Source organism: Echinops telfairi, unplaced genomic scaffold (assembly GCF_000313985.2).
Source record: "Echinops telfairi isolate 266 unplaced genomic scaffold, ASM31398v2 ScPeMD7_7427;HRSCAF=8465, whole genome shotgun sequence".
Lineage (NCBI taxonomy): Eukaryota > Metazoa > Chordata > Mammalia > Afrosoricida > Tenrecidae > Echinops > Echinops telfairi.
In genome coordinates, this window is record NW_022111327.1 from 4,687,871 (window position 1) to 4,706,021 (window position 18,151).

The window sequence follows — 18,151 nt, forward strand, 5'->3', positions numbered from 1 at the left end:
GGAATCTTAATGTCTTCCTCGGGAATCAGGTCTGGATTCTAGCTGGGATGGGAATTTCTTATACAGACTTGGGAAAATCACTTCCTTTCTTGGAGCCTGTGTCCTCTGTTCCTGGAAGAGAAGGAATGCGAGGTTGCAAACGGGAAGCCTCTGGGTCAGATTGGGCCAGTTCAATTGTGGGGGTGTTCAACCTCGTCGTCGTTTGCTGGTTTGTTTGAACACTGCGAATGTCTGATTTTCATTGGCTTTCCAGTTCACCACAGTCCTCACTCCTCTCTGTGATGCTGCTATTTGCCAGCCCCTCACAGCCATCTCCCCTATGTCCAATATCTACTTGGCTCCTGAAGACAATTTAACCTCAAAATAATAATAACAATATATAATTATCAAAGGGTCACGAGGATGGGAGGGAGGGGGGAAAGAGAGGAGCTGACCCCCAGGGCTCAATTAGAATGAAAATGTTTTACAAATGATGGTAGCAACATATGTACAAATATGCTTGATACAATAAATGTGTGGAATGTTATAAGAGCTGTAAGAGCCCTCAATAAAATGATGTAAAAAGAAAAAGACTCTTAAACCGTAGAAAACATGAACTACGTGATCTTTAAGGAGGTCTAAGGAGCCGGCTGCTAACTGCAAGGTCAGCAGTTCAAAACTCTCAGGGTCTCCGCTGGCTAAAGATGGGGCTTTCTACACCCATAAAGAATTAACAGTCTGCTGCTTTGCTGCAGCTGCCTTTTGCCATTGATGATTGTTAAAAATAATTAATTATTTAACTAAAAAAATTTTTTTAAAGAGTTAACAGTCTTGGAAACTCTCAGGGGCAGTTCTGCCCTGTCCCATAGGGTCACTAGGATTTGGCATTGACCCCATGTCAGTGAGTTATTGTAGCTGTTTTTAAAGGAAGCCTAATAATGAATGCATAACTATTATGACTCCCCACATTAGCCTCTAATGTCACCAAAGGGGCTGATGGAGAGGACCCTGGGGGAAGTAGGGCAGTCTTCCATGAACGCAGCCACAAAGGGCAAGTGGGTAAAAAATTAACAAGCACCAATTAAGGGAACACTTGGATAGATTTCCTTAAAGCAGGATCCCCCCCACACACACACACACACCCACCACCAAAGGATGTGGCATGTTGAATATTTATGAACTGCCCCCCCCCAGTTGCTTTGATCATTAAATTGGCAATATTCTTTCACTGAAAAGAATCGTACCCCAGCCACTCACCTACCCCCACGCCACCCCCATCTTGGTCATTGTTCTGCTTTGATTTTTAAAGGAGTCTTTCTTTTGTGGAAAATGGACCCACATTGCCGTCCTGCCTGTGTGATTAGATAAGCACTTTCAGGGAAATATCTTGGTTTAATGTACCCACCCACCCCTTTGGAAGGACACTGCCACAGTGTGAGCTTCCTCATGCAGAAAGCCCTGCCTCTGTATGTGTGAGCTCTGCCCAGCCCCAAGGTCAAGGCTTTTCCCTTGTAGGTCTCCAATGGCCTCCTTCCTCGCTCGCATCCCTATTCCTGGTGCTCTTGGTGAGAAGGTAGAATTTAGAGGATAGAGTGGTGAACTAAAGTTTTAAAGGTTCCTTTTTAAGTAAGTTATAGGAGCAGTCTCATTGCGTATTTGTTCATTTGACCCTGATTCACGTCCGACTCCAAGATTTTCCAGCGCCCTCATGTTTTAGGCCTACCAAAATAGGGTCCTTTGCACCCTCTGGGGCTTACTGTGGGGCTTTGGCAGGACTGGGTGTTGTGTCTCGTGAATAAAACCTAAACTGCTCTCTCACACCAGTTTTATAGAGCGCTGCGAAATTAGCGAAATATTTAGGTTTTAATGATTTTTTTAAATGGACATCAGTCATGTTCTAGTTACGAGGCAATAGCCCTTACTTTTTCCTTCCGGAAGTACTGGTACCAGAGGGGAGGGTTGTAAAATTGAAAGCTGGATTTTGTGGATGTCAGTTCAAATGAAGGTGATAGGTCTTTAACGACTTGTGCCTCTATCCCATTCATAGACCTTGAGTTAATAATTTGCCTTCAGGTTAGTTAAATTACACAAGATCCCTAGTTTATGGTTTCAATAGGTGTGAAGAGATGAATTCTGAATGGATGCCTGAGGGCAGGGGGAACAAACAAGTTGATGTTAGAAAGGGGCAGGGAATGAAACTAGTTGTTTTCTCCTTAAATGTATTCTTTCCGTTGACTTTCTCATAAAAATCTACTTTTCTGTCTTCTTCTAGAAACAAATGGACTTTTCTGCTTCAAGGAGAACACATTAAATTTCATCTAGACTTTATCTTTAGGTTTTCTGATTGCGATTCCTCTACCATCGATCTATTAAGGGAAGGGACACTGGGAGGAATTAGGAGAACTGGATTCTAGAATTGTCCCAACTGTTAATTGTACATTTTTCTACCTCTCTGGGTCTCGGTTTCTTCTGTAAAGTGTGAGGAATGAATTAAATGAGCCTGAAGGATTTAGTCTCGGAAACCCTACATTGAGGTCACTCTGAGTTGGAAGTGACTCAGTGTCAGTGGGTTTGGTTTTTCCAAGGTCCCTCTCCTAGACTTCATGAAAATATGAAATAGACCCATTGGACTAGGGTAGGGCAATAGCAATTTATTGAATAATAAACAATGGTTCTGGAATTCACATATATATATATATGAGACTGGCAAAATGAGTACATCGAGTGTGGATAATATGCAAGGACCTCTAGGATCACCAAGCTCAGTGATCTCCAAGCTTCACCCATCCTTGTATCAACCGCATGGGTTTTTGGTCATCACTGTGAATCACTTGTCACTATTTATAGGAGCCCCAATGGTGCAGTGGTTACATGTTGGGCTGTGATCTACATGGTTGGTCGTTCAAAACCACCAGCAGCTCCACAAAAGAAAGATGGGGCTTTCTACTCCCATAAACAGTTACTGTCTTGGAAACCCACGGGGTTGTTCTGAGTCTGCATTGACTCATTGGCAGCACTTTGGTTTGGCCTCTATGAATTACTGAATGTTCTCTAAATTGAATACTTTAAATTGAACGCTTTCTGGTTGTTTTGTCAAGCAAGGCCTATTTGTGGGGAAGAGTTTGTGGTTTCCAACTTCCTTTAGTCCGGGGATCTAACTACAAATTCTCTAGACTTTACTAGAGGACCCTTTCTGGTATTTAAATCTTCGTTTAACCCTTAGCAACAGTATCCTGGAGGCACAGATTTGATGTGCTAGATGAGGTCTTTCTGATAGACATGAGGTTTTGCATTTTGTCATTTGCTTTTAGGTGCCATCGAGCTGGTGCCAACTCATAGCGACAACAGGAGCCTTAAAATCAATGTGTATACTCCTCCTTGGGAAAAGCATATTCATATGCAGTAAACATGGGTGCTGGCTCCCCCGTTTCAGATGTGAAAACAAAAGGTTGTAGAGGTCAATTAAAACATTTCATGTCACCACACAGGTTGCTATGGAGACATATCTAGAGGTTACCTCCTCTGATTATTTCACAATTAGTCAGAGGCAATGCTTTGACTGAATCCCAGATCACCTGATCGCTTGGCCAGGGCTCTTGCCACCACACCCTGCTGCTTCCCCAAGTATCATTAGAAACTAAGCATCCACGTGCTTTAATGTTGATGGAACTGGAAACTAGATCTTTCTTAATTCTAGTGAATTAAAATACATCTTTGAATAAGTCCTTTAATCTCACTGGGGTCTAAGTTTTCTTATATCTAAATGCAAGTCCTTTAATCTCTGTGAATCTCAGTTTTCTTCTATCTAAATGATATCATAATTCCAGTACTGATTCTTGCCAGGTGGAGAGAAAAATCACTGAGTAAATAATTGATTAGGTGGTACACACGGCTGCCCATCAAAAGACTGGAGGTGTGAGTCTGCCCAGAGGCATCTTAGGAGAAAGGCCTGGCAAGCTATTTCTGAAAAATATGCCAGCAGAAACCCAAGGGCACAGCTCCCTTCAGACCCACACGGGGCCACCATGAGTTAGAATCAACTCGATAACTACTGGGTTTTGTTCTCCTCTTATCCCTTAATTATTTGATTTTATCCTCATACTACAACAGCATGTGAATGGGCTCCAATGATTACTCAGGGGCATTTCTTCTCTAACCAATAACATGAACCCAAGTTTGCTTATCCAAAGAACGATGTGTATCTGAAAGGAGAGCAAACATTCTCACTTTTAGGGAAACCAGATAATATAGATCACCCCACTGGGTAAGATCAATCTCCAGTCAAGAAAAGTTTATAAGGTGGCTTTAAAAAGATTAGAAAAGTTAGAAGAGGTGGGGGACTTTGGTTTTCCCAGTGAGCATTGGTTTCTTCTATGATGAGTTTCCACCAGATAAATTTAGCCAGTGAACATCTTAATCTCCTAGTCCAAGGTTAGCAGTTGAATCCAGTCAGTTGCAGTTGTCTGCTCATCTGTAAGATGCCCAGAACCCTCACCGTCGCATAATATCACAGAGCTGCTTAGAGAACAAATGAGGTAAAGACAGTGAGTGAGCAGCCATGAGAAAGTGAAAGGGCCCCATTGAGTGGAGCACTATTGGCCACAGGGACCTGCTTCTGTGAAAGGAGAGGCTTCTGTCTATCAAAGAAGGAAGAGTTGGGTAGAGGGAGTTTCCAGCTAGCTCTACCCTAGCTGTGGGCATTTTTGAATTTTCACTTTATATAACAATGACTTATTTTGTTTGTTTACTTCCTTGCTTATTCATTTATCTATCCTAGATTTACTACTCTGAAGGCGGACAAGCTTCAGTCGCTGAGCAATTTAAAAATCGAATTGTTGGGTCCTCCCAACCAGGAAATGCATCTATCACCATTTCTAACATGCAGCCAGCTGATGCTGGGACTTACATCTGCGATGTCAACAACCCTCCAGATGTCATCGGCCAAAATCAAGGCACCATCGCTGTCCATGTGTTAGGTATGGATACCGGAATCTGTCCTTGTCTCTGTTTCTTTGGTTGGAGCAACTGAGGACACTGAATGTGCCCAGAAAGGAGTTAAGGTGCCAATTCCCTTCTTGGGGTACATATTCTCCCCACTCCTTTGATGACTAGGTATGTTTGGCTGGGTTTTCTAGAGAACCTAAACCAGTGACATTCGTATATGTATAAGAAAGAACTTTATATCAAGACCACAGCCCGGCCTAGGCCAACTCAAGTCCAGGGGTCCCATGCTAGCTGGAGGCCCCTCCAGACTCATGCAACTGCGTGCCGATGAAGCAGGAAGGTGAAGTAGGCCAGTGGGTGTAGAGTCACATGGATCTAAATAAGCAAGAAGTGGGGCAAGAGAAGCCAGGTTTCCACAGCGGCTCCCATAAATAGGCCACATCCCCAAAGTCGCCACCCATACCTTCCCACATGTGTAAGCAAACCTACTGCCATTGAGTCGATTCCAAGTCATAGCGACCTTACGCAACAGTACAGCTACCTAAGTGGGATTCTGGAACTGTAACTCTTTACAGAAAATTGACGTAAAAGCTCACTCTCCCATCAGGGAAATAGCGACATACCCATTCGACCCATACCCAGATGCTGAGAAATCACTCATAAAACATGCGGAAGCTGTTGACCGTGACAGCAGTAGATGACCAAGGATGCAGAGATTACTATCCTTGAGCAGGATGAGAGCAGTTGGGACAGCCCACAGTCTCATGGAAATGATTACTGGCCACTCGGAGGAAACTTCTCTCTAGAGCAGCTGGTCTGACCTAGGAGACAACTATCAGTGTAGTGTCATTTAAGGTATAACAAAAGGGCCTGCGTCCTTTTCACTTCACTCCATCCTCCAATCCACTCCTCTCCCAAGCCTGCCATCAGCCCCCCCCCCCTCCTGCAATTAGTCTTTTGAATAACATGAAGAGGTGCCTTTGGGAAAAAATGCTAATGGTTGTTTTTTTTTTAAAAACTGACTACACTTTAAGACAGTGTTGAGCATTTCTCTCTCATTTGTTTATATTAAAACATTCAATATGGGATGTTGAGGTGGAGAAAAATGAGGCTTTTTACTTCCAGAAAGACTTGGAAACTCACAGGAGTAATTCTGCTTCGAGTTCTATGGTCACTATGAGTCAGCATGGACTTGAGGGCAATGTGTTTGGGTTTTACTTTCTCTTCAAATGAATTGGGAGGAGGTCACGTATTCAGCTAATATTTGTTGAATGCCTACTTCATGCCAGGAGCTATGAGGTTTCTTGCCCAGAGAGCTCCCAGTTTCGGCAGTTTTCAGGGCTCCTTTAGATCAATCTCTGCTGTGAGAGAGCATTGGCTGCTTAGCACCTGGCCACAAGCACTGAAAGGCTGCATGAAAGAACTGCCAACTCTCAGTGACCAGTCAATTGAGCTGAGGGCTATTCCACTTCTAAATCCAACCCATTGCCATGTGGTTGCCTGTCTGACGCAGGGCAACGCCAGGTGGTGTTTGTTGCAGAACTGCAGTCCCTAGAGTTCTTAAGAGAAAACAATGTTCAGAAAGCAATCAATACCCAGGAGGCCTTTCTTCCAGTCTGCTTCAGAAGAATTTGCCCCCTCACCATTCAATTAGCAGTTGAGTGCTAAACCATTTGCACCTACTCAGGAACTCCTGCCCAGAGATTCCCACTTTGAAATAAACCAATAGGGAACTGATGTAGTCACTGCTTCTCTTGAGTAGTGGGTACACATCACAGGAAAGGAGGAACTAGACCAGTGGTCCTCAACCTTCCTAAATGCCGCGACCCTTTAATACAGTTCCTCGTGTTGTGGTGACCCCCCAACCATAAAATTTTTTCGTTGCTATTTCAAAACGAATATTGCTACTGTTATGAATTGGGTGAGCCCAGTGAAAGGGTCATTCAGCCCCCAAAGGGGTTGCGGCCCACCGGTTGAGAAGCGCTGAACTAGATGAAAACAACCATTGAGTGGCTTGCGAAAGCAACAATTGGTAACAAGACACATACATAGGAGAGCTGTCCAGTGTCTGGACTTACCACCAAGTGAGGCCAAAAATGAACCCACTGATATTTCCTAGAAAGTTTACCACTGCATCTCCTCCCGGGGCTGTGGGGATGGGGGGAACGGGAAATCCTATACAGGATCCTGTACGGGATCACTATGATTGGAATTGACTCGATGGCAGTGGGTTCTGTTTGGTAGTTTTATGTGAGTTCGTGCCTGTGTACTAAGCATTGTGAGCACACAGGAAGACAAGAGAATCACACACCAGCCCTTGCTTGTGGGAGTCTATGCTCCAGTTGGGGAGACAGGTCATGCACATGGGAACGAAATGGTGTGCTCGGATGTCATGCAGTAAGCTGGGAGCAGGAAGATCGGAGTGCAAACACTTCTGCTGCCGCCATCCTTCTCTGGCCATTGTACGATGGGGTCGTAAATCCTGTGCTGTCTTACTTACAGGTTTATTAAGGGCAGCAAATGCAATACTTAAAGAAATTGAGGTCTGATGCTTTTCTGTTTTTCTTTGGCTCTGGGATGTTCTTCTACCAAGGAACTAACTAAAACGGCCCCAAATCTTTATCTCAGGACTTAGAAACTGTCTTAAGATAGTTAGACAAGCAGGCTCAAACGCACTGTGGGGTCAATGCCGCTTCATAGCAACCTTATAGTATAAGGTAGAACTGTCCCTGAGAGTTTCTGAGACTGTCAGCCTTTACAGGAGTAGAAAGCCTGGCCATTCTCTTGCTGAGCGCGGCTGGTGGTTTCGACCTGTCACCTTGCAGTCAGCAGCCCGATGTGTAACCACTACACCTCCAACCCATCTTAGACAAGCAGGCTACTGTTCCTTAAATGCATAGCGTCACAAACTACCTTCCGGAAGAAGATGAGCGTCATTTCCTCTTCTAGCTGTTCTTTGTCATTGCTGTGACTATAGCTTGGCTTTTCCTTGAGGAGCCAGGAGCCAGGCAAGGTAAGAGGCAGAAAATGTCTGTGGATTTCTTTTCCTCTAGGAGCACCCCCAAACTCTATGAATGGCGCTGAGAACAAAGAAATTCTACAACTGTAGGTTTTCCTGGCAAGTTGGAGCCTGTTGATTTGGTTTAAAATTGGCAACTCACAAATCCCATTGCACTTGAGTGCTCACGTGGCTTGCTCTCGTGGGGTCTAGGGCTTAAGGGAGCCGGTAAAGGAAGCCAGTGGTGGGAAGGTATTGACATGGACTTAAAGATGCCTCATCTTCGCAATGCATCTTTCACCTAGTGATGACCGACCTAGTGTTGATTGACCCCATGCAGTCGCTGCTCACAGATAGCCAGTTGGTCACTAGGCTTATTGATCCTGCCTCCTCAATCCCTCTTGAATCGGCCTCCTCTCCCTTGCTTCAAGCACCCTTAGAGTTGGAGCAACCCATCTAAAACCTTTAGATGACTGTCCTCACTCTCCTACTGAAAATCCGGCCACGGGTGCCAGCTGCTCTCAGTATCAAAGCCAGCCTTTTCCATAGGAAATACTTGGAATCAATCTCCTTGTGCATCTACTTTCCCACTATCTAGTCTCCCTTTGGGAGAAAGATGAGGTCTGGGAAACTCACTGGGGCAGTTCTACCCTGCCCCATCAGCTTGATGGCAGTGAGTTTCATTTTGGCATTCCCACCTTTAATCCTCAAAAACCCAAACTCGCTGTCATCACATTGATTCCAACTCACAGCGACCCTCTAAGGCACGGTTGAACGGCCCCTGTCTTCGTGGGAGTAGGAAGTCTCATCTTTCTCCCGCGGAGTGGCTAGTATTTTCAAACTGCTGACCTTGTGGTTAGCCACACAATGTGTTGCCACCAGGGCTCCTTCATCTTAAAAGGCCCTCCAAAATACGGCCTCTGCTGCCCTTCAGCCTCATCTCAGCACTTTTCTTACCCTGCTTCTAGATTTCTGAGACCTAATCCAGTGCCCAGGATCCTTGTTGGAGGAGTGGTGAAATGCTTGGTTCCTAATGCAAAGGTCAGAGGTTCAAAGCCACCAACCCAGCCACTCCAACGGAGAGAGATGTGGTAGCTGGCTTCTAGGAAGATTTACAGTCTTTGAGACCCTATGTGGGCAGGTCTTCTCTGTCCTATTAAGTCACTATGAGCCATTGGATTTTTGGTTTAATCCAGGTCCAGGCACTCACCAAATGCTCATTAATACAGAATGAATCAAGGGTTCAGTGCTGTCTAGCAAACCCACCCCCGCCAAAAAAAAAAACCGGGCTTGACTGATGGAGAAGGGATATAAACATATCCAAACCCTTCAGCAGTTTATGTCACCCACCAATGAGCAAATGTTTAAAAAGAAAAAAAATTCAAGGGAAACCCCCCCAAAAAATTGAGCACTAAGAGAACATGTTTTTTACCCCAAAATAAATCATCTTTCCTCTCAAGGTATTAAGGATTCTAGGTTCCTTTAAAATGGTGCTTCAAAATTGTAAACTGTATTCACCGTTAGTATTTTCTTAAAGAAGTTAGTCATTTTAATAAAGTCCTCTGTGTGTGTGTGAAGTGTGAGAATTCGGTATGGGTTTACATAACAGCAGTTGTTGCTGTCACCATTTTAAACAACTTTACACGGCTCCCAAGGGCTCCCTCTGTCCCTGCCTCCCTCTCCTATATTCCCCTCATTTCCCTCTTGTAGTATATTATCTTCTCCACTAAAGGCAGATTTTAATATTCAATGAGAAAACGCAGGTTTAGGAATCTGCCAAGGAGGCAGACCAAAGCAGTTCCCTGTGAATCTTAAAGGCCTGTGCCTAGAAAGTTCCTGCTCTTGAAGTACTCTACTCCCCCCTGGTGGCGTGCCCAGAAGAGTGTCCAAAGGAGCATTGCGCAAGCTGGTTTTTTGGAAATATATATAAAACAATAATCACCCTGTTTTCACTAACTGAACATGGGTGAGTGGCTGCAGTTGTCACCGACTGTCATTCATCTCTCACTCTCTGCCATTGCCTTACAGTCAAACCGTCGAAGCCCTTTTGCAGCATTCAGGGCACACCAGAAACCGGCAGTCTGATTTCTCTTTCTTGCCACTCCACGATCGGAACACCCAGCCCAATGTACCGCTGGAATAAAGTGGAGGGGAGAGACATCTTTCCAGTGAAGGAAGCCTTCAGTGAGTACACCGTCCAGCAACACTCCCAGCCAGCATGAGGGTTCAGGCCACGAGCTATGCTTTTGCCTGGGATGGTGGACAGCGTCTGTCTCCCACTCAACAGGGGTTGGGCCTTGCCATCACGGGCGCTAGAAGGTAGAAGGTAGTTGGTTGGGTTTCCGTGGTAGTGTGGACATCACAAAACCGAGCGTCGCCCCAAATGGATAACATTAAGACCTAAGACTCATCGCGGGCAATCACTTTGGACCCAGGGTTTCTCCACACTTGCGAGGCCGAGGTTGGGAAGTGGGTGGGCACTGCACTACAGCCTCTGATGCCCAGTCGAGTTGGGCTCCATTTGCACAGTCTGAAACCTCTTTCCTGTCTTGACAGACCCAGCCACCGGGGTTTTAGTTATTCAAAATCTGAGCAATTTTGAAAAAGGCTATTACCAATGCACAGCCTTCAACAGCCTGGGTAATGGTTCCTGCGAAATTGACCTAACATCTTCACGTGAGTTGATTACACAGCTTTTTACAGTTTCTTCCCTGTCATTCAAGTCACCTGGGCTTATCACCTGGGACCCCTTGCTAAGTCCTTCCTACTCCCTACCTCGCTGGTGATCTTTGGGTTTGATTTCTAGGTTGCCAAGATGAATGATCATCCTAATAATATCTAATGCTCACGTAATTACATGGGCCAGGCACTGCCCTAAATTCTTTATAACAAATGTAAGCTTCACACAATCTTGAGAAGATAGTGATTATTATCCAATATATAAAACACAAGCCTCACTGGTAATGACAGGCTGAAATTCCCTTTGTGACTCTATTGATAAATCCAGGTGAAACTAGCTATCTAGGTCAATTTTTTTCACTTCCCCAACTAAGTGGTTAAGATCTGCCTCTAATAAGAATAGCAACAGTAGCACCCTTACTTAGAAGCACCCACCCCCACTGCCATCCAGTTGATGCCAAGTCACAGTGACCTGATGCAGGTTTTCTATAAATCTTTATGGGGCCAGGTAGCCTCATCTTTCTTCTCAGTAGCAGCTGCTGAGTTTGAATCGCTGACCTTATGGTTAGCAGTTCAATGCTTACCCGACAGCACCACCAAGACTCCTTTCCATAAGCACAGTGACTGTTATTTGTGGAGCACAAACTATATGGCAGGCACTCGGCTAGGCTACCAGACATTCTGTCACTCAGTTCCCACAACCATGCTGTCCAGATGGCAGATTATGTTGTTAACCTTGTCTGACTCTGCAATGGAAATGGAAACTCAGGAGGTTAAGGGACTTGTGCAGGCTCATCCAGTTAGAAACTGACAGAGCCTGGGTGTCTCTGAACCTCCATCTTCCTGTTGAAAGGTGCCCAGGTACGCTCTGGAGTCCCTGATAGGGCAAGGAGGTAAGTACCCAGCCGTTTGAACCTGCTCAGAGAAGTCTCGAAAGAAGCGCCTGGGAAGCCCCATCCAGAAGTCACAGCCTGGCGAACCCGAGAGAATGCAGTTCTTAGAAACTTGCCATTGACTCCTTTGACTAACTTCCTTGGAGTCCGTGCCTTTACTATCCCAGAGGGGCCAGACCCATCGGACTATTGTTCTTCCTTTCTTGGAGGGGTGTGGAGTAAGGGAGCGGAGTCTTCAATGTCCAGAGGCAAATACCACAAGGCTTGGGTGCCTCTCGTGATTGAGACACTGGGGCAAGGGGATCACTGGGATTTTTGTATTTTTTTTGCTTTTGTTTTTTGATATCATAAACCTATTTGGAACCCTGGTGGTGTAGTGGTTTCACAATGGATTGTCAGCCCTGTGGTCGGCAGTTCAAAACCATCAGCAGCTCCGTGGGAGAAAGACTGGGCTTTCTACTCTAGTAAAGAGTTACTGTCTTGGGAACCCACAGGGGGTCACTGAGTCAGCATCAACTCAATGGCAGTGGGTGTGGTTTTGATTATCATCAACCTAGTGAAATGATTTGATTGTTTTTTAAAAAAATATATTCACATGAGTTCCTTTAGTGAAAAAAACTTCAAAGAATATAGAAGATGTCCACCCTAGTTTGAAGAGAAGCAGAAGGAGATGGGTCCCCTTCGAGCTCAGCCAATAGTCTGTCTTAACGAGGGCAGCACTGGATTATCTTGTACTCACTACGGTTTCCCCTAGACTGATGGAATATCATATTCTCAATATGTTTTGCTATAGATAGATGTCATATCATGTTTTCATATCAATAGCATGCGCTTCCTATGTTTGTCAACCCCTCAGGCCTCACAGGTAATTTTGTCAGTGCCAACAGCAAGCAGTTACTTGCTGCTGCTTATTGAAATAGGAGTCTTAGTGGGTCTGTGACTTAAGTGTTGAGCTGCTAACTGCAAGGTCAGTAGTTTGCAACCACCAGCCCTTCCTCGGGAGAAAGAGGAGGCTTTCTACTCTCATAAAGAGTCACAGTCTCAGAAACCCACAGGGACACTTCTACCCTGTTGATGGCAGTAAGTGAGCTGATGGAAAGGGGCAGATCCCTTTTCCGTGGCCAGAATGTACCAGTCTATGGGGGCAGGCTTTCAGGAAGTTGTTTCACCTGTGCTCCGAGGAAGCATGGGGAGATGTCCCTGCCTACAGCAGTGCTCCAGGAACGCTGCTGGCACAGTGGCTAAGTGCTCAGCTGCGAACTGAAAGGGTAGTGGTTTGAATCCAGCAGCTGCTCTGTGGGGAAAAAAGATTATTGCCTTCTGTAAAAACTATTGCCTTGGCCATGTAGAAAAGCATGGTTGGAAATGGGTTGTGGTAGCCATTGTGCTATTCTACTCGACATGCTTGAAATATGGAATGATATGTTATATGTCTTCAATCCCAACTAATAAAAAAAGTTTAAGCAAAAATGGAATGAAAGGGTAGTGGAATTTTCAAGAACTATATATAGCCTTGGCAACCCTATGGAGCAGTTCTCCTTTGTCCTAGAGGGCCATTATGAGTCAGACTCAACCTAGCAGCAACACTTTGGTTTCTTGTAATCACAGAGGTCATATCTCTGGTGACCAAATTGCAATTCCACGGAGTATCTCACACTGACCGAGCAAATGCATACCGGACACTCACTCCTAGAAACCTCCTTCCCAAAGTGACCCAGCCTCCCTTTCGTCAAGATATGTTTTGCTTTAGTTGTGCAAATGCTGTTGGTTAACTTATACTGTCAAGCCAGACCATCTTTCTTCCACTCGGAGTTCAACTGCCATCGTTCTAGGAGTTTCCACATTCCCAGCCACCTCAATAGGGTTTCCCCTACTACATAAGTGACCCACATGTTCTGGGGCACAAGTTAGGAGGCAGACAATCTGGTCCACTTTATTAACCAGTTCTTTTTGCCCTCCACCCAGGTCATGAAATGGGGATCATTGTTGGTGCCGTGGTGGGGAGCTTGGCGGGCGCTGCCATTCTCACCATTGCTGTGTGTGTCGCAAGGAGCAAGGCCAAGGGAAAGAGGCGGAATTCGAGAGTTACCACCACCGAGCTGGAGTAAGACCTTACTGTATTATTGTTACTGGGATAGAAACATGGCTCCGACATAGCTCTTTCAGTCCACTCTTCCTAAGCATCCCTGGGAGCAGAGGATGTCAGAGATGATCTTCCTACTCCCTCTCGCAGCTTTTAGGAAAATAATGATGACTTCTGGGTGCCCTTGCCAGACCTTTGTGTATCTATAATATGTTCACTTCTAAACACTTGATGTCTATTTAACCTTCACAGCCACCCTATGAGGTAGCTCCTGCTGTTAGCCTCATTTTAGAGATGAGGAGAGGCACATCCAGAGAGGTTAAGTGACTTCACAAGGAGTAAGCTGCAGAGCTGGGGTTTGCTTAGGGGTTGGAGGGGAGAAGGGAATAGCTACCAAGAAAGGCCTTACTTGGTGGGCAACTCAGAAGCTGGGAGGCCAGACTGCCATCTCCTGCAGAATGAGCCCTGAGCCAGAGGGCAGGAGGGGCTGGCTTGGTTTGCCGCATGGTATCTAGTGCCTCATGTTGCTCTTCAGCAACCCGCTCTCCATCTGTGTGGCACACCTAGGCCCTGTGCACACATCTTGGCGTCATGTCCGTGGGTCAGTCAAGTACGGCTCTCGAGCCAGATGCGGCTCTTTGAGTATGTACACGTGACTCTCAAGGAAGATGGAAAAGTGTTAAATGATATTATTCAGATCATGGCGATTTCCTTTGCTTGTTAGCATATAGTTGTGGCTCTGGACTAATTTTTAAATTGTGAGGGACAAGATTGACTCTGCAGCCTCAAAAGTTAGCCGACCCCTGGTCACATCCCCTCCCCTCCCCTCAGGGGTCTACCTTCTGCTTCCAAATGGAAGGCTAATGTCAATATTAAGACATCCCCTTACTGCTGGCTCTGTGATAATTACCTGGAATGTATTATCTCATTTCATCCTAGATGGTGGGTATCCCCATACACAAGGAACCTGATGCATGAAGTTCATTCAGTGCCACTCAAACCCAGAGCTATGCCCAGTAGTCATGTATCTAATCACTATTACCAAACCAAACCAAACCCACTGTGATCCAGTCGATTCTGACTCATGGCAACCGTATATAGGGTTTCCCAGACTCTAAATCTTTAAGAGAGCAGCCTCATCCTTCTCCCTCGGAGCTGCTGGTGGGTTTGACTGCCGGCCTTGTGCTTAGCAGCCTAATGCCGAACCCACAGCACCTCCAGGGCTCTTCAATTCTTGAGAATCTTTGCGGGGGGGCTTGGTTTACATAGTAATATATTTCTTTGAGTTGGGCTGCTAACTGCAATGTCAGCAGCTGGAAACCACCAGCCACACAGCTGTCTGCCCCTGTAAAGAGTTACAGTCTGGGAAACTCACAGGAGCTGCTCTACCCTGTCCTATAGGGTGGCTATTGAGTCAGCATCCACTTGATGGCAGTGAGTTTATTTGGGTTGCTTGGTTTTAGAATCACCTCTGACTTCTGTTAAATAACTCTGGGATCTTGAGCTCATCTGAGTCTATGGAGAGTTCTCCTAACTTCTTCCAAGGCACATGTATTTCTTCAAATTAGGTTATGAATATGAAAGTATTGGGTTAATTACTGTCCCAGAGACATTGTAGGGTGAGAGACCCTACAGACCAGGAAGGGTGCTGATCTTGAACCCTATTGTGTTGCATCTTGAAAGCACCACCTGTTGGGCTTAATAGAATCATCTTTGAACCAAGCTAATATATATTGCATTTTGTCTCTTTAGAAATGGAATGAGGTTAGGTGAATGGGATGAAGGCTTTGCTTTTTCTCAAGTCAATAGTAACTACAGTAAAAATCTTGCAAGAAAAGAGAAAAAACAGGCAGCAATAGTTATCTTTCAAATAGTCATCTATCAAAGGGTTAGAGGGAGATCGGTGGGATGGGCAGACACTGAGCTACTCCTTTGTTCCATACCTCTTTGTTGTTGTTAAGTGGCTTCCAGTCAGTTCTGACTCACAGGGACTACTACCTACAGCAGAAGAAAACTCCCACCGGTCCTATGGACTATCTGCATAATCTTTGCTGTGCTTGAGCCCATTGTCATAGCCACCGGGTCAATTCATCTCCATGAGAATCTTCTTCTTTTTCATTAACCCTCCACTGTACCTAACATGATGTCCCTCGTGATAACATGTCCAAACTGCGTGAGACAACTATCATCACCTTAAATTGACACCTTTGCTTTTGAACACTTTAAAGAGGTCTTTTGCAGCAAATTTGCCCAATGCAATATGTCATTTGGCATCTTGACTGCTGCTTTCACAGGCATTAGTTGTGGATCTAAGTAAAATGAAGTCCTTGACCACTCCTGTCTTTGCTTTGTTATGGTATTGTTTATCACTTCAATTGTGAAGTTTTGTTTTCTTTGTGTTGAAGTACAATCCATGCTGAAGGGGGTAGACTTTGATCTTCTTCTTTTTTTTCTAATCATTTTATTAGGGGCTCATACAACTCTTATCACAATCCATACATACATCAATTGTGTAAAGCGCATTTGTACATTCATTGCCCTCATCATTCTCAAAACATGTCCTCTCCACTTAAACCCCCGGCATTAGGTCCTCATTTTTCCCCTCCCTCCCCGCTCCCCCCTCCCTCATGAGCCCTTGATAATTTATAAATTATTATTTTGTCATATCTTGCCCTGTCCGACGTCTCCCTTCACCCACTTTTCGGTTGTCCGACCCCCAGGGAGGAGGTCACATATAGTTCCTTGTAATCGGTTCCCTTGACTTTGATCGTCTTCTGTAAGTGCTACCTGTGTTCCTCACATTCAGTAAGCAGGGTTGTCATCTGAATATTGCAGGCTGTTAAGGAGTCTTTCTGCAATCGGAATGCTGTGTTCTTTTTTAAGCAGTCCAGCTTCCAATGCTTAAGATACAGATTAACAAGTATGGTGACAGGATGCAACTTTTCCTGGTTTTCAACCATGCCGTGCTCCCTTGCCTTGGCCTACATACAGGTTACTAATGATGACAATTAGGTGTTCTGGAATTCCCATTCATCACAGCGTTATTCATTTGTTATAATCTGCAGTCAAATGCCTTCAATAGAATACATATAAACAGTTTTCTGGTATTCTTTGCTTTCAGCCAAGACCTATCTGGTATCAGCAATAATACCCTTAATTCCATATCTTCTTCTCAACTTGGTTTTAATTTCTGGTAGTTCCCTGTCTCTGCAGGATTGCAATGGGTTTTGTATGATTCGCAGCAAAACTTTGTGTGCGTGTGTGTGATATATTGCTTGATAATATCCTTAGTCTTTTTTAATTTAGGTTTTTTCTTTTTTTGTAAATCATTTTATTGGAGGCTCATACAACTCTTATCACAACCCATCCATCCATCCATTATGCCAAGTACCTTTGTTACCATCATCATTCTGAAAACATTTTCTTTCTACTTGAGCCATTGGTATCAGATCCTCATATTTCCCCATCCCTCATGATCCTTGATAATTTATCAATTATTATTTTTTTATGGTTTACACTGTCTGATGTCTCCCTTCACCCACTTTTCTGTTGTGATCAGTTACCCCTTTCTCCTTCACCTTCCCCTGGCCCTCCTGGTATTGCTACTCTCATTATTGGTCCTGAGGGATTTATCTGTCCTGGATTCCCTGTGTTTCCAGCTCTTATCTATACCAGTGTACATCCTCTGGTCTAGCCAGATTTGTAAGGCAGAATTGGGATCATTATAGTGCGGGGAGAGGGAGCATTAAAGAACTAGAGGAAATTTGTATGTTTCATCGGTGCTATACTGCACCCTGACTGTCTCGTCTCTTCCCTGAGACCCTTCCATAAGGGGGTGTCCAGTTGCCTACAGATGGGCTTTGAGTCTCCACTCTGCAATCCCCCTCATTCACAATGATGATTTTTTGTTTTTTGATGCTGGATACCTGATCCTATCGACACCTCATGATAACACAGGGTGGTGTGTGGGCTTTGCAACAGAACAGAAAGGGGAGTAAAGCAATGAAGTCTTCAGGGAATGCCAAAAATAGACTTTGGGGCCAGGCATGGCATCCCATCAGACTCGGCCAGAAAACACTCCTAAAGGTCAACAAACAAGACTTTGAACTATTCACAGGCTTTTTTTTGCCCTTGGATTTTGTTTGCTGTTGTTTTGTTTTCTTTGGTTGCTTTGTTTTGCTCTGTCTTGTTTTCTGTGCATATTATTATCTCTGCAGGCCTATCTAGATAAGATAGGTGGGATAAACAAGCTGGAGGGGAAAACAACGGTTCCAGCGGGACATGGGAGAGGGGGAGGCAGGGGAAAGGAAGTAGGTGTTAACAAACCCAGGGAGAAGGGAACAAGTGATCCAAAATAGATGGTGAGGAGGGTATAGGAGGCCTGGGAGGGTTTGATCAAGGGCAATATCACAGAGAGGAATTAATGAAACCAAAAGAAGGCTGAACATGATAGTGGGACAAGAGGAAAGTAAAAGGAAATAGATGAAACAAACAGGAGGCAAAAGGCATTTATAAAGGTCTAAATACAGGCATGTGCATATGTAAATATATATATGACAATGGAGAAATAGATCT

At 44.8% G+C, this 18,151-nt stretch overlaps 1 protein-coding gene across 1 annotated transcript in view; it reads left to right on the forward strand.

Annotated features, from left to right (window-relative positions):
- The window catches only part of VSIG1 (V-set and immunoglobulin domain containing 1), a 39,464-nt gene that overhangs the window by 18,191 nt on the left and 3,122 nt on the right, over positions 1 to 18,151 (forward strand). The window contains exons 3-6 of the mRNA XM_045298589.1: positions 4,757 to 4,955; positions 9,950 to 10,105; positions 10,478 to 10,597; positions 13,459 to 13,597. Coding sequence (XP_045154524.1) covers positions 4,757 to 4,955; positions 9,950 to 10,105; positions 10,478 to 10,597; positions 13,459 to 13,597 — 614 coding nt within the window. The remainder of the gene's footprint in view (positions 1 to 4,756; positions 4,956 to 9,949; positions 10,106 to 10,477; positions 10,598 to 13,458; positions 13,598 to 18,151) is intronic.